The sequence below is a fragment of the Cyprinodon tularosa genome, unplaced genomic scaffold, assembly GCF_016077235.1.
Source record: "Cyprinodon tularosa strain WSP-4 unplaced genomic scaffold, ASM1607723v1 ctg733, whole genome shotgun sequence".
Taxonomy (NCBI): domain Eukaryota; kingdom Metazoa; phylum Chordata; class Actinopteri; order Cyprinodontiformes; family Cyprinodontidae; genus Cyprinodon; species Cyprinodon tularosa.
Window position 1 is genome coordinate 195,001 of NW_024039489.1, and position 14,617 is coordinate 209,617.

Sequence of the window (14,617 nt, forward strand, 5' to 3'; positions counted from 1 at the left end):
GATGGATGATGGATGGATGATGGATGGATGGATGGTGGATGGATGGATGGATGGATGGATGGATGGTGGATGGATGGATGATGGATGGATGGACGGATGGATGGATAGTTGGATGGATGATAGATGGATGGATGGATGGATGGATGGATGGATGGATGGATGGATGGATGGATGATTGATTGATGGTGGATGGATGATGGATGGATGGATGATGATGGATGGATGGATGGATGGATGGATGGACGGATGGATGGATGGATGGATGGATGGATGGATCATAGATAGATGGATGGATGGATGATAGGTGGATGGTGGATGGATGATGGATGGATGGATGGATGGATGGATGATAGATGGATGCTGGATGGATGGATGAATGATAAATGGATGGTGCATGGATGGATGGATGGATGATAGATGGATGCTGGATGGATGGATGGATGGATGGATGGATGATAAATGGATGGTGGATGGATGGATGATAGATGGATGCTGGATGGATGGATGGATGATAGATGGATGGATGATAGATGGATGGATGGATGATAGATGGATGGATGGATGGATGGATGGATGATAGATGGATGGATGCTGAATGGATGGATGGATGGATGGATGAATGATAAATGGATGGTGGATGGATGGATGATAGATGGATGCTGGATGGATGGATGATAGATGGATGGTGGATGGATGGATGGATGGATGGATGGATGGATGATAGATGGATGCTGGATGGATGGATGGATGGATGGATGATAAATGGATGGTGGATGGATGGATGATAGATGGATGCTGGATGGATGGATGGATGGATGGATGATAGATGGATGGATGGATGATAGATGGATGAATCGATGGATGGATGGATGGATGGATGGATGGATGGATGGATGGATGGATGGATGGATGGATGGATGATAGATGGATGGATGGATGGATGGATGGATGGATGATAGATGGATAGATGGATGGATGGATGATGGATTGATTGTGCATGGATGGATGGATGGATGATAGATGGATGGATGAATGGATGATAGATGGATGGATGGATGGATGATAGATGGATGGTGCATGGATGGATGGATGGATGATAGATGGATGGATGGATGGATGGATGGATGGATGGATGGATGGATGGATGGATGATAGATGGATGCTGGATGGATGGATGGATGGATGATAGATGGATGGATGGATGGATGAATGGATGATAGATGGATGCTGGATGGATGGATGGATGGATGATAAATGGATGGTGCATGGATGGATGGATGGATGGATGGATGGATGATAGATGGATGGTGGATGGATGGATGGATGGATGGATGATAAATGGATGGTGGATGGATGGATGGATGATGGATGGATGGATGATGCATGGATGGATGATAGATGGATGGATGGATGATAAATGGATGGTGGATGGATGGATGATGGATGGATGGATGATAGATGGATGAATGGATGGATGGATGAATGGATGATAGATGGATGCTGGATGGATGGATGATAAATGGATGGTGCATGGATGGATGGATGGATGATAGATGGATGGATGGATGGATGGATGGATGGTGGATGGATGGATGGATGGATGGATGATAGATGGATGGATGGATGGATGGATGGTGGATGGATGGATGGATGGATGGATGGATGATAAATGGATGGTGGATGGATGGATGATGGATGGATGGATGGATGGATGGATGGATGATAAATGGATGTTGGATGGATGGATGATGGATGGATGGATGATGCATGGATGGATGATAGATGGATGGATGATGCATGGATGGATGGATGATGGATGGATGGATGATGCATGGATGGATGATAGATGGATGGATGATGCATGGATGGATGGATGGATGGATGATGGATGGATGGATGGATGCATGGATGGATGCATGGATGGATGGATGCTGTTTCTTTATTTTCAGTCAAAGGTCACATAGGTCAGATCTGATGTCATCAGGTTCAGCCAACCACAGACCTCAGTGTTTTTATTGGGATTTTCAGACCAATAATAATAACTATAGTTGCTAGTAACAAATAAAATCACTTAAAATCTAGGATGAAAGGAAAGAAAATCTGGCTTTGCATTTATCCCCCTGTTGATATGGAAGCATGAAATGAAATTATATGCATCCAATCGACCTTTGAAAGTCACCCGATTATGAACTAGAGTCCACCTGTTTAATTCATCCTTAATATAATCCCAGCTGTTCGCTGAATGCCTCAGAGATCAATAATGATTGAGCAGCATCATGGCGTCTAAAGGACATGGCAGACAGGTCAGGGAGAAGCTTGTGGAGAGCAAATCAATTTCTGAGGCTTCAGATCAGGTGGGACAAGCTTTTGTAAAATGCCATGTCTGGGGGGAAATTAATATTTCACCTTTTTTTTCTATTTTAATCAGCAAACCCACAAAATCAGCCTAATCTGGTCCCCAGCTGCATCTCTATTTCATTATCATAGAAAACCATAGAAAAATCCTTCTGTGTGGATATTATAACTAACTGTATGGAGACGAGGAGTTTCAATAAACACGTCCATGAGATCTGTCTGATCATACGTCTTAGTTAGGCTGTCTGTTAGTGTGGCTGCTGTAGTTCAGAGCTAATGGAAGGGAAACCCCTGGAATCAGGCTTGGAGGATCATTTGGTTGTTTTGCTTTGTGGCTTAAAAATATCTCCGATTAAAGACAAAAACCACTGAGCTTTGCTGAAATCTGAAACACAACGGCACATATTTTTTTCAGATTATGTAGGTGTCAAGGATCTGAAGGCGGAAAAAGAGCTGAGAGGCAGCGGCAAGGATTTGGTTAAACTGATAAGGTTTAATCCTCGTTAACACCTGACCAGATTAGCAGACGGTGGTTAATGGGAGACATTCTTTAATAAACGAGAGATTCAGAGGTTTGTCAGTTAAAAGTCACACAGTCATTGTTTAAACAGAGCAAAGGAGCAGCTGTCCTGGACAAAAAGAGGCCAGTGGTGGTGCTGGACCAAATTTACCAGAGAGCCAGGGTGGAGCCCGTGCTTTTAAATGAGGCCACAGAACAAAAGTAATAAGTACAATAAACAAAAATAACAACAGAGTGAGAGAATCTGGTTTTGTATCTTAAGTGAACCATAAAGGATGAGTTGGAAACTTTCAGATGCAAACTGTGGTTCTACTTTAGCAGGACTGAAGATGAAACATGACTGGAATTCAACAATTCAAAAGATTCAAAGATGCTTTATTCATTATTTCACCCACCTGGAGCAGCAGCCGTCCCAGAGGAACGGTGTCTGAGGCTTCGCTGCCATCAAACGCTCTGCCTCTTTTTAGTTCCAGCTGCAATGTAGGCTGTTAAAGTCAATTGTAGAGGTGAAATGATAAATCGGTCCAAGGGTTGAATCAGGTAGAGTCCCTTTATCATTATGAGAAATAATCAGAGATGGCAAAAGTACTCGCTTTCCGTACTTGAGTAAAAGTACAGATACTTGTGTTAAAAAATACTCTGGTAAAAGTGGAAGTACTGATTAAACTTCTTTACTCAAGTAAAAGTAACAAAGTACAGGCTTGTAAATTTACTTAAAGTATAAAAGTAAAAGTAGAAACCACGTTTTTCATGCCGTTGCCTACATTTTAAATGGATGTCTGCCAATAGGACTAGATCTCCGTTGTGTTCATTTTCAATCATCTCGTCGTCCATACTACTATGCTAACGCCACCGCCACCAAGCAATGATTTGCCGCGAATGAATACCGCCGAATCTGTCGATTCATCTTGTAGTGGTGCGTCAAATGCAACGTAGATTCCCATCCAATTAGACTGAATTTGGTATTGATGACGTGAAAAATAATAACGGTAACTCCATTGAAATTATTCAAAACTAAAGTAACGAGCCAATTTTTTTAAAATGTAAGGAGTAGAAAGTACAGATATTTGTGTAAAAATGTAAGGAGTAGAAGTAAAAAGTTGCCATAAAAATAAGTAGTAAAGTAAAGTAAAAATATCAGAAAAATCTACTTGAGTACAGTAACAAAGTATTTGTACTTCGTTACTTCCCATCTCTGGAAATAATTTAGTGTTACGCTTCAAAAGCTGATTAAAAAAGTAGAATTTCTTAATCAATGGGCTCTATGCACAACTCCACTACTGTCTGAACTTAAGGCAGCCCTTTCAGCCCTGTCATTCATTATTGATTGTTTGACTTTATTGAACTCACAGTGGAGAAATGTACTCGTTACATCAGCTCAAATAGTCAAAGAAGAAGAAGAATGTGCCAAAGGGAAAAAAAAGGTGTATGGGATACATATAGTATATATAGTGTATATACTGGTGAGAACTTTTTTTTCCTTCTTTTTTTAATAGTAGGATAACTATACAGGGATCTATAATCATCCCTATAAATATCCATCTATTTATATAGATGGGATGTTCTGTATCTGGTTGGAATGTTAAAACTCGACCCCATGAAGTGAATTAATTCAATTCAGTTTATTTCTATGTTCACAACTTTCCAGTTCACCAGATCATCCAGTCAGATTGATTAAAATTTTTCAATCTAAGGAAGACCAGTTTATTGCATCGACTCATTGACTCAAAAGCAATCCCTCACACTAAGCATGCTTGTAGCGACAGTGGAGAGGAAAAACTCCCTTTGAACAGGAAGAAACCTCCAGCAGAACCAGGCTCAGTGTGAGCGGCCATCTGCTGAGGCCGACTGGGGTTCAAGGAGACAGAAGCAGACATAGAAATAGAAGCAGAAATAGAGAAAGAAACATAGATACAAAAGGCAACTGTAAAAGGCGGCCCCGTCCAGGAAACACACAGCCAGTCAGACGAGCTTCGAGCCAGCTCCCATGTCAGAGGATGAAGAGAGCACATCCAATTAGTCACAGCCAGAGAAACAGGACTACACTGAAAAACAGGCAGATCTCGAACATCTATAAACAAAGGTGTTGATGGCAAATGTTATTGCCATTGTAGTGTTGCATTGTAGAGTCTGGTTGCAGCAGGGATGAATGACCTGCAGTAGCGCTCCTTTCTACAAACCATGTAAAAGTGTTTGACTAAAGGAGCTCAGCTCCATGATGGATGGAAGCTTGGACAGCACCATTCCTTCCGCCACTTCCTCCACTCAGTCCAGAGTGCAGCCTAGGACCGAAACATCTCTTTGGTCTTCCTGGTGTTACTGGATGAACTGATGAATCCAGGTGTATCTGGCCATGATTACTGTGGTCAGGCACACCCGGATTCATCAGTTCATCCAGTAGAGAAAGGCAGGAAACAAAAGAGCTGCCTTTAGTTAAGGCAATAGAGAAGCTGTGCATAGAAGCCCCTTGAGCAGGTAATAAAGATGATCCAAATTAAGATAATATCCATTAGGAATAATGTGTTACCAAACAAAATCAAGAGAAATACACTTGGTTCAAAGAACAATTGCCTTATAGTTCAGTACAGGGGCCAGGACCTGTTCTACAGGGAAACTGGCCCCTGTTGGCCCCTCTAGATCCGCCTGTGCAGGAAGCCATTTTTTTTAGAATCTCTGTAGTTTTTTTGTCCTCTACATGGCTTGAAAACTGATGTGCCAGCAGCTAATATAAATAAATGTGTTATTTTTTTTCTAAGAACAATGACTCCATGTTGTATCCAGGGGTAAAACCAATCCACTCAGTTTTTCTCTGACATCCTGAAATGGGCTTTAAAATCTGATGTCATGTAGTCCGTCATTGGTCCTATTAATCTAACCTGAGAGAAAAGCTAAATTCCCCATGTTTGTTTTCTGTGCAGGTTTTCCGTAGACAGTAATGAGCGTTAGCATGTTTGATGCTGATTAACGTAGGTTTTCAGAGGATTGTTACTGACAGCTGAAATGAACTGCTAACGGCCACTGTGTTCATGTAGAAATGCGGTGAACCTGGCGGTGTTAAAGTTGAACGAGCAGGGGCTGCTGGACAAACTGAAAAACAAGTGGTGGTATGACAAGGGAGAATGCGGCAGCGGAGGAGGGGAGAGCAAGGTTAATACACACTCTCACACACACCCACACACACACTCACACACAGCAGGACAGGGAGGAAAACAGGGGGTTAGTCTGTGAAATGTGGAACATGAAGAAGCAGCACAGTCACAGGGCCACGGGGAAACGCTACGGCTAGCGGGGAGGGAAAAATGTCAACCTGCAGAGATTAAAAAGCAAAAGATCGGCTCAGAGCTGTGATCAATCCAGCGGGTGGCGCTGTTCTCTGCTCTGCTTCTTCTTCTGTTTTGTTGCACCCTGTCTGGTTGAGGTCTGATTTCTAATCCAGGTGAGGGTCAGCTGACCTCAGACCAGATGGTAGCAACATGGGCGCTGCATGCAGAGGGTTCTGACGAGCCGTCTGAACTCTGCGCATCAGCGGCTCTGGCCTGGCAGGGAACTGCAGGTGAAAAAGCAACAGCCTTTCATTGCAGCACTTCTCACTGTCTGTCTCAGAGGCTAAACACAGGAGCCCAGAGTTAACAAATGCACTAAATCAAGGTTTCCATAGCTTTAGCAGCTATGTGGCCTAAAACCTCTCAGCTGTACCTTAAAGATGATATTAGTGTCAGATACTTCCACGGTGGGCTCTCTCTATTAGCTGCGAGAACAGGGTAAGAACTGCTGCCTCGTTAATAACATAAGATAACATTGATAATGATGTTATTTATGTTATTCCCATTGAAGAGTGCCAGTAAACCTTGCCGTATTGAAACTGAATGAGCAAGGGACCCTAGACAAGATGAAAAACAAGTGGTGGTACGATAAAGGAGAGTGTGGCTTCAAGGACTCCACCAATAAGGTTAGTTTTCTGTTTGTGGCTCAGTCAAACACACTGTTCACAGGTCTAACAATGCATGGCAGGCTTGCTCTGTGCAGCTTAGTGCAGCTGTGTGATCACACGGGGGGGGGTCTGTAGATGAAACCACTGCAGCTGGACACAGCAGCTTCCTTTCTGCTTGTTTCAGGTCGATCCCAGCTGATTTATTCTCTTTCTTTGTTGCTTTACTCCAGAAACAATAAGAAAAAGTTGCTTTAGAGATAGAGACATTTATTTACGGTTTCCATCAAAACCACACTGGAAAAAATCGAAATCTAGATGAGTCATTTTTTCTTAAAATAAGTGCATTTGTTCTTGGATTGAGGAGGTAAAAGAAACACTTTGCCAATGGAACAAGAAAATTTACACTTATCACATTTACCTACTTAACTTAAGGGTAAATACACTTTTTTGCAATTTTTACTTATTTCTTATTTCGTTTTTCAAAACCAAACAAAAACATCCTCTTATGACTTTAGAAAAGCAGTAATAAAATTAGAATATAAGATTAAATATAGCTGGTAAATTATTGCTAAAACATCTTTCTTTCTGTTTTTCCATTTAATTTTCTAACATTATTACCTTAGAGCAATTTTAAAGTAAAATCAACGGAGAGGGGAAAATGCTTCAACAAGAAAAAAAAAAATAATTATTTTTTGTTCAGAAGCATTATCTTCTATATAGGAGTTATTTAAGTAACACTTGGGAAACACTTCACACAGCCTTAAAAAACAGTTAAATGTTTTATTTTCAGTGCAGTAGAAGTATTGATTGCCTTTTATATTTATTTTTTGTTTGTTTTTTTTTTGCGACAAATGGTTGAACGTTTGACATCATCAAACAAATTCTAATGTCATACCAAGAAACCTGTAAAAATACAAAATATTTTCAAAGGATTTATTCATAAAAAAAAACAATCCAAACCAACCTGGCCTAAAGGGAAGAAATAATTGCACCTTCTTCCTAATAGCTTTTTCCTTCTATCAACAGGAAACAAAACATCAGGTATTTGTCTGACAGGACTTGTCTGTAGAGGAGTTCGGTTCTGGTCTTTTTTAAAGAGTTGTTTTAAACGTCCTGTTTTAAGGCAAATGCAAACAATGCTAAAAGCCATTTGATCCTAATTAGATTATAAACGCCAATCATTCATCCTCTAAAGCCTCTGTCCCACTGAAAATAGTGGGTTATGGCGTGTTTTTCAAACATGGGTCGAACCGTGGGCTCCTTCCCACTGGCATAAAAAGCTAGTCTATCCCCTCACTGGCAGCTGTGTGGCTGATGACGCCATCATGCTGGGTTAGCGCTGATGATGTCACCAGTGTGACAGAAATCAGGAAAGTAAACAATGGAGAGCAACATGGAAGGAAGCCAGGGCGTAGTCAGTGTGCTTTATTGTTTTCTTTCTGAATCCCCCTCACCAGAGCTGCTCCATGTTTAACTAATAGTAACAAAGTTTTTTCTGCTTCTTAGATCAGAAGCAAAGGTGTTTGCGTCCGTATGGTGCATTCAATGGTATCACGTAATTTAGTGGGTCACACCTGGTGTGGTGTTCCCACAGCATGCCGATCCGAGCCAAGAGGATTTTAACGTGGGTCAGAGTCGTTTGAACTGGGTAGACACGTGTTGGTGAGCTGTTCCCACTGCCAACAAATGCCAATTGTTCCCGGGTTTAAATGGATATTTGTCCAGTGGGAAAGGGGGTAATAGTCCTTTTTTGAGCCTAAATAAAATTCCAGTGCCAGGTGTGATGAGCAGACCTGAACAGATGTGACGCCATCTGGTGGCGAATGCCAAATGGCCTCTACTTAATGGAGCCTGACAGTCCCTCTATGCCTCGGGTGACAGCTATATAGAATAAACCAAACTACACAAACTAGTTGCTGTTTTTAATAAATTCCAGTCAGCACTGGTTTTGGCCCGTGATCCATTTTTTTTATTTTTGCTGAATCATGAACTCTGACCTTACTAGCTGCTGAAACTGAATTCAGCTTTTCTGGTTCATTCCTGATTTGTTTTCACATACCTGTAGGTCCAGGTTGGTTTGGACAACTTTGGCTTTGATGGATTAAATCATCATTTAAAGCTTTGCAAAAGCCTTTTTCTATTTCCTTAATTAACTTTGGTTAATATTAGAATTAGTTTTGACAGTGTCTGAATGTAGGTTTCACTCTATGTTGACTTCACCAGGTTCTGGTATTACTCTGGTTGAAGACCCGACCATTCTTCTTCTGAGGAATAATAACGTTTATTTAAATCTTGCTCTCCGGCTTAGATCTGACTTCTGCAGAGTTAAGAACAGCCCAGATGCCTAAGGCTAAAAAGATTCCTCCATTATGAAAACAAAGCAGTTAAACATCAGCTAATCAGGCTTTCATAGTTCCATCTAGGCAACTGGACGTGAAGTTTTCTAGAAGACGTTTCTCCTCTCATCCAAAAGGTCTCTTCAGTTCTAACTAATGGTGGGCAGCACTGAGATTAATATGCTTTAGATGGAAAAGAACAAAAGCCTCAGTTAATCTGTTGTTCACTTGCAGGTTAACTGATGTTAACCAGGTCAAAACCACAGATGACAGTTTGAATATTTTGGCCCATCGTCTGTTTTGTGGTATTACTTTTTTATTACATGCACCTGTGCATTAAAACAGGCCCTTATCATGATGTTGCCACCACCATGCTTGACAATAGGGCTGCAGCGTCTGATTATTTTAGTAATCAATGATTCTGTTGATTATTTCAAGCATTAATCTAAAAAAAAGTTACTTTTAGTAAACTGATCTTCAGTAAACAAACAAAAAACAATTGTGGACATTTCAAACAAATGTAAATGAATATAAATAGTTGTTTTGGTTAATAATTATTAATTAGTAATAAGTTTTAAACCTTTTAAAGCAAAAAAGAATCCGTTAATGCATTTCTGTGGCTGACATTTGAATCTCACTATTATAATATGGTTTATAAGGACATTCATTGTTGTGTTTGATAATGAAGCTGAGAGTGTCGACCTTCTCATCAACTACTCATGTTAGTGAATTAAAATTAAATTGCTTGAGATATTCCGAAAATCAGCTTAGAGTAGTGCTGTCCAGCCTGCTTGGGCAGAGACGGAAAAAAACACTAATTTTTCCCCGTATGTAGAAGCAGTTTGTCAGGTGACGTCATGTGCTGCGATTCCTGTGAATAACAAAGGTTAAATTTAAACATTGTTGTCTCTTTGGTTAACAGCTGTGCTTTTTGCAGCAGTTAGCTTCAGGAGCTGCGCTGGTCACAGTGATATCAGAGAAGAAGGTTCTGTCAAATACAGGATTCCCACATTGGAAACCAGATGAGCTGAATAAACTAAACTGAGGGGAGTGGCGGCCTAGTGATTAGGGCATGGAGCTTGGCTTTCCTGAGGTTGTCAGTTCGAAACCCACTCCCACAGACTGCCCATCTGGGTCTCTGAGCCACAATGCTCCCTGGGCACCGCACAATGGCAGCCCACTGCTCCCCAATGGGATGGGTTAAATGCAGAGATACATTTCTCCAATGTGAGATCAATAAAGTTTCATTATTATTATTATTATTATTGTTATTATTAATTTTAATTTGATGAGATTGTGGCAAAAAAAATAAATAAAATTGTGCACACTGATCGACTAAAACCATTGTGAATCAAAATTGACTTACCTGATTCAGTCCTAAACTGCAGCAGTAGTGGTAAAGAATAGCGCTGGAACAACTGGATTAATCATAATTAATCAGTTATTGAAATAATAACTAATTTAGTAATAGATCTGCTCTATCCAGAACTCAAGTGGAAAAGTTTTAATTTCACCTGGTTTATTTTCATTAAAAAAATCTTCTTTAAGGAACCTTTTGCTATTTGATTATTAATCGATAAATTAAAAAAATAATTGACAGATTCATCGAATTGCTAAATAATCGTTAGTTGCAGCCATAATAAATATTACAATAATACAATCTAAGGCATCTGCTAAGTTTCTTAAAGGCACTTTTTGGTTTTTCTCATTGCTTATTTAGAAAGTAGCTTATAAAATTTTGTTTTGTTTAATTACAAGTAAATCAGATATAGTAACAGCTGTGATAGTGATTCTACCTTTATCATCTTTTACCTTTATCTTGGTACCAAAACATTGAATGTTAACCTTATCATTTTGGAGCTGTTTAACATTCATTTCAGTTGTTTATTCCAGGGCAGAAATGCCATCTAAAACCCTAAATAGGCTAAACATTTTAACCACATTTTAGAAGAGTGACCCAAAATATATAATAAATTGAGTTGTTCCATTATTGTTGCAATCAAAAAACACCTTTTTTACATGAAAAGCAACCATTAAATGGTTTTGAGAGTAACTTTTTTTATTTATTTATTTTTTTCCAGGTCACATTCTCTTTATTTTTGCTGGTGGGGTTTTATATGGAGTAATGAGTAAAGGTGCATTTCTATTGATTTGCTGGATGTTAGCAACCTGGTTTTAAGTGTTTATATTGGCTTGGAAGAAGAGAATAAGAGAATATGATTTGTAAAAAGACATTCATAAACTCAGTCTGAAAGGGTAAAAAGAAAAAACTATTGAAAATATCAAATCTCTAAAAAAAAAAAAAAAAATGTGGTTCCATCATAGCATCTGTGACATCTGTCGGTATGAGAACAGATCCATTGTTCATTAACTAGTGTGGAACTAGATAATGGACTTGTATGAAACTAGTTAACGAACTGGTGTAAAACTAGATAATGAACTGGTGTAAAACTAGATAATGGACTGGTGGAAAACTAGATAATGGACCGTTATGAAACTAGTTAATGAACTGGTGTAAAACTAGATCATGCACTGGTGTGAAACTAGTTAATAAACTGGCGTAAAACTAGATAATGGACTGGTATGAAACTAGTTAATGAACTGGTGTGAAACTAGATAATGAAGTGGTGTGAACCTAGATAATGAACTGTTTTGAAACTAGATAATGGACTGTTTTGAAACTAGTAAATTAACCTGTGTGAAATTAGATAATGGACTGGTGTGAAACTAGTCAGTGAACTGGTGTGAAACTAGATAATGAACTAGAGTAAAACTAGTTAATGACCTGGTGTGAAAAGTTAATCAAGTGGTGTGAAACTAGTTAATGACCTAGTGTGAATAGTTAATCAAGTGGTGTGAAACTAGTTAATGAACTGGTGTGAAACTAGTTAATCAACTGATGTAAAACTAGTCAATGAACTGGTGTGAGACTAGATCATGCACTGGTGTGAAACTAGTTAATGAACTGGCGTAAAACTAGATAATGGACTGGTATGAAAGTAGTTAATGAACTGGTGTGAAACTAGATAATGAAGTGGTGTGAAACTCGTTAATGAACCCGTGTGAAACTACATAATGGACTTGTATGAAACTAGTTAATGAACTGGTGTGAAACTAGGTAATGAAGTGGTGTGAAACTAGTTAATGAACTGGTGCAAAACTAGATAATGAACTGGTGTGAAACTAGGTAATGAAGTGGTGTGAAACTAGTTAATGAACTGGTTTGAAACTAGACAATGAACTGGTGTGAAACTAGTTAATGACCACGTGTGAAACTAGATAATGGACTGGTTTAAAACTAGTAAAGAAACCTGTGTGAAACTAGATAATGGACTGCTGTAAAACTAGTCAGTGAACTGGTGTGAAACTAGATAATGAACTAGAGTAAAACTAGTTAATGACTTGGTGTGAAACTAGTTAATCAAGTGGTGTGAAACTAGTTGATCAACTGATGTGAAACTAGCCAATGAATTGGTGTGAGACTAGATAATGAACTGGTATTTAACTAGTTAATTAACCCGTGTGAAACTAGTTAATAAACTGGTGTGAAACTAGTCAATCAAATAGTTTGAAACTAAATAATGAACTAGAGTAAAACTAGATAATGACCTGGTGTGAAACTAGTTATTCAACTGGTGTGAAACTAGTCAATGAACTGGTGTGAAACTAGTTAATCAACTGACGTGAAACTAATCAATGAACTGCTGTGAAACTAGTTAATCAACTGGTGTGAAACTAGCTAATAGAAACAAGCCGTCTCATTATCATAAGGCCTGTATATATGATGGTGGGGGTGTCCAAATCCACAGCAGGTAGAACTTTTTACACTGATTTACACATTCTTAACCGTTTAATTTTAAAAGAACACATCTATGTTAGCTCACTGCTTTGGTATATAAGGTTTCCATATGTGTTTAGGATCTATCTATGTGTAGATATTATTTTTTTCCATGATTCTAAACAGAAACTACACACAATGCTTGGATTAAATGTTAATAAAGTTACTTTAGTTTATATTTGCACCAAACTAACATGTTTTTCTGGCTGTCCTGTTTTTCTTTTTGTTTTTTCTGTGTATGTTTGTGGGTGGACGCGTGTTTGGTGCTAGGAAAAGACCAGCGCTCTGTCTCTCAGCAACGTGGCGGGAGTTTTCTACATCCTGGTTGGAGGTCTGGGTCTGGCCATGATGGTGGCGCTGGTTGAATTCTGCTACAAAAGCCGCGCCGAAGCCAAGAAAATGAAGGTACTCTTTTAAAACATATTTCACTATATGAATTTAATACTTATTTTCTATCATCATAAATTTGGAATAGCCAACATTTAAACCTCCTTATAGTACTAATTTAGGGATATGAGTTATTGCATATTTTTATAAAGTATGTCCCAAACTTTGGCACAGTTTCTCAGATGAGATGAGTTCTGGACTCATAAACTGTTTGGATCGAAACCATTAAACTGGCTGGATTTTAGCTCCATCCGTCTTCCCTTTAGGATTGACACCTTAATAACAATCACAACCTGTTGTGCATTTTAATTGAACCGTATGTGAAAGACCCACATAATGTACAACATAATCGTACCAACAGAAAAAAAATATGCATGATTTAAAAAAGATGGCACGCATTTTGGTTTAGCGCCAAGAGTGAATGAATGAGCGCTGCATGTTAGCAGAAGCACACCTCCCTCTCTTCGAAGCTCATGGGTTGATGGATGGATCTAGATACAGATCGGCCATGAAAGAACAATAACACTAAAATAAACTTTCAGAACTACCCTAAAAATCTATTTAGATCAAAGCAGTTTTTTGTCTAATCAGAAAATCAGTCTGAGTTTGAGTTCTTTGTAATATAAAGAATAGGGGAACTTTTCAGTGGACATATCCAAAAAAGCTTGCACTAATTGCAGTAGAAAATAGCTCTTTAAAAATAGATGCATCTAAAACACAATGATCACATTCTAAAACTTAAAATGTAAATTCCTGGTATTTTACTGTACAGTCCTTTTAAAAATAACTTAAAATTCATGTTTACTTTTCTTAGGAAGAAAAAAAATTCACTAGAGCTCATTTGGATCCCATTTTATACCACCTTTTTTTCTCATCTGCATGTGGTGTTAGCAACATTAGCAGTTAGCCATGATTTGTTTACCATCGTTTTATGTTGTCTCATAAATTAGATAGAAAGTTACACAATACCAGCAACACTTAAAAGCTGTCTGAAGGCCAGTCCCTAATTGGTGGAAGAAAGATGGAAGAGAGAATAAGGCAGGCTAATATTAGCATGGTGATAGCAAGGCGGGCTAATGTTAGCATGGTGATAGCAAGGCAGACTAATGTTAGCATGGTGATAGCAAGGCAGACTAATGTTAACATGATGATAGCATAGAGGGCTAATATTAGCATGGGATAGCATGGTAGTAGCAAAACAGGCTAATGTTATCATGGTGATAGTAAGTCATGCTAATGTTACCATGGCG

General features: G+C 38.9%; 1 protein-coding gene across 4 annotated transcripts in view; it reads left to right on the top strand.

Moving 5' to 3' along the window:
* LOC119772939 (glutamate receptor 2-like) overlaps positions 1-14,617 on the top strand; it is a 97,905-nt gene that overhangs the window by 63,988 nt on the left and 19,300 nt on the right. For 2 of the 4 annotated variants that reach the window (XM_038269656.1, XM_038269653.1), the window contains exons 17-18: positions 6,710-6,824; positions 13,251-13,385. In XM_038269656.1, coding sequence (XP_038125584.1) covers positions 6,710-6,824; positions 13,251-13,385 — 250 coding nt within the window. Of the gene's footprint in view, positions 1-5,907; positions 6,023-6,709; positions 6,825-13,250; positions 13,386-14,617 lie in introns of all 4 variants that reach the window. The other 2 variants (XM_038269654.1, XM_038269652.1) reach the window with 1 other exon arrangement.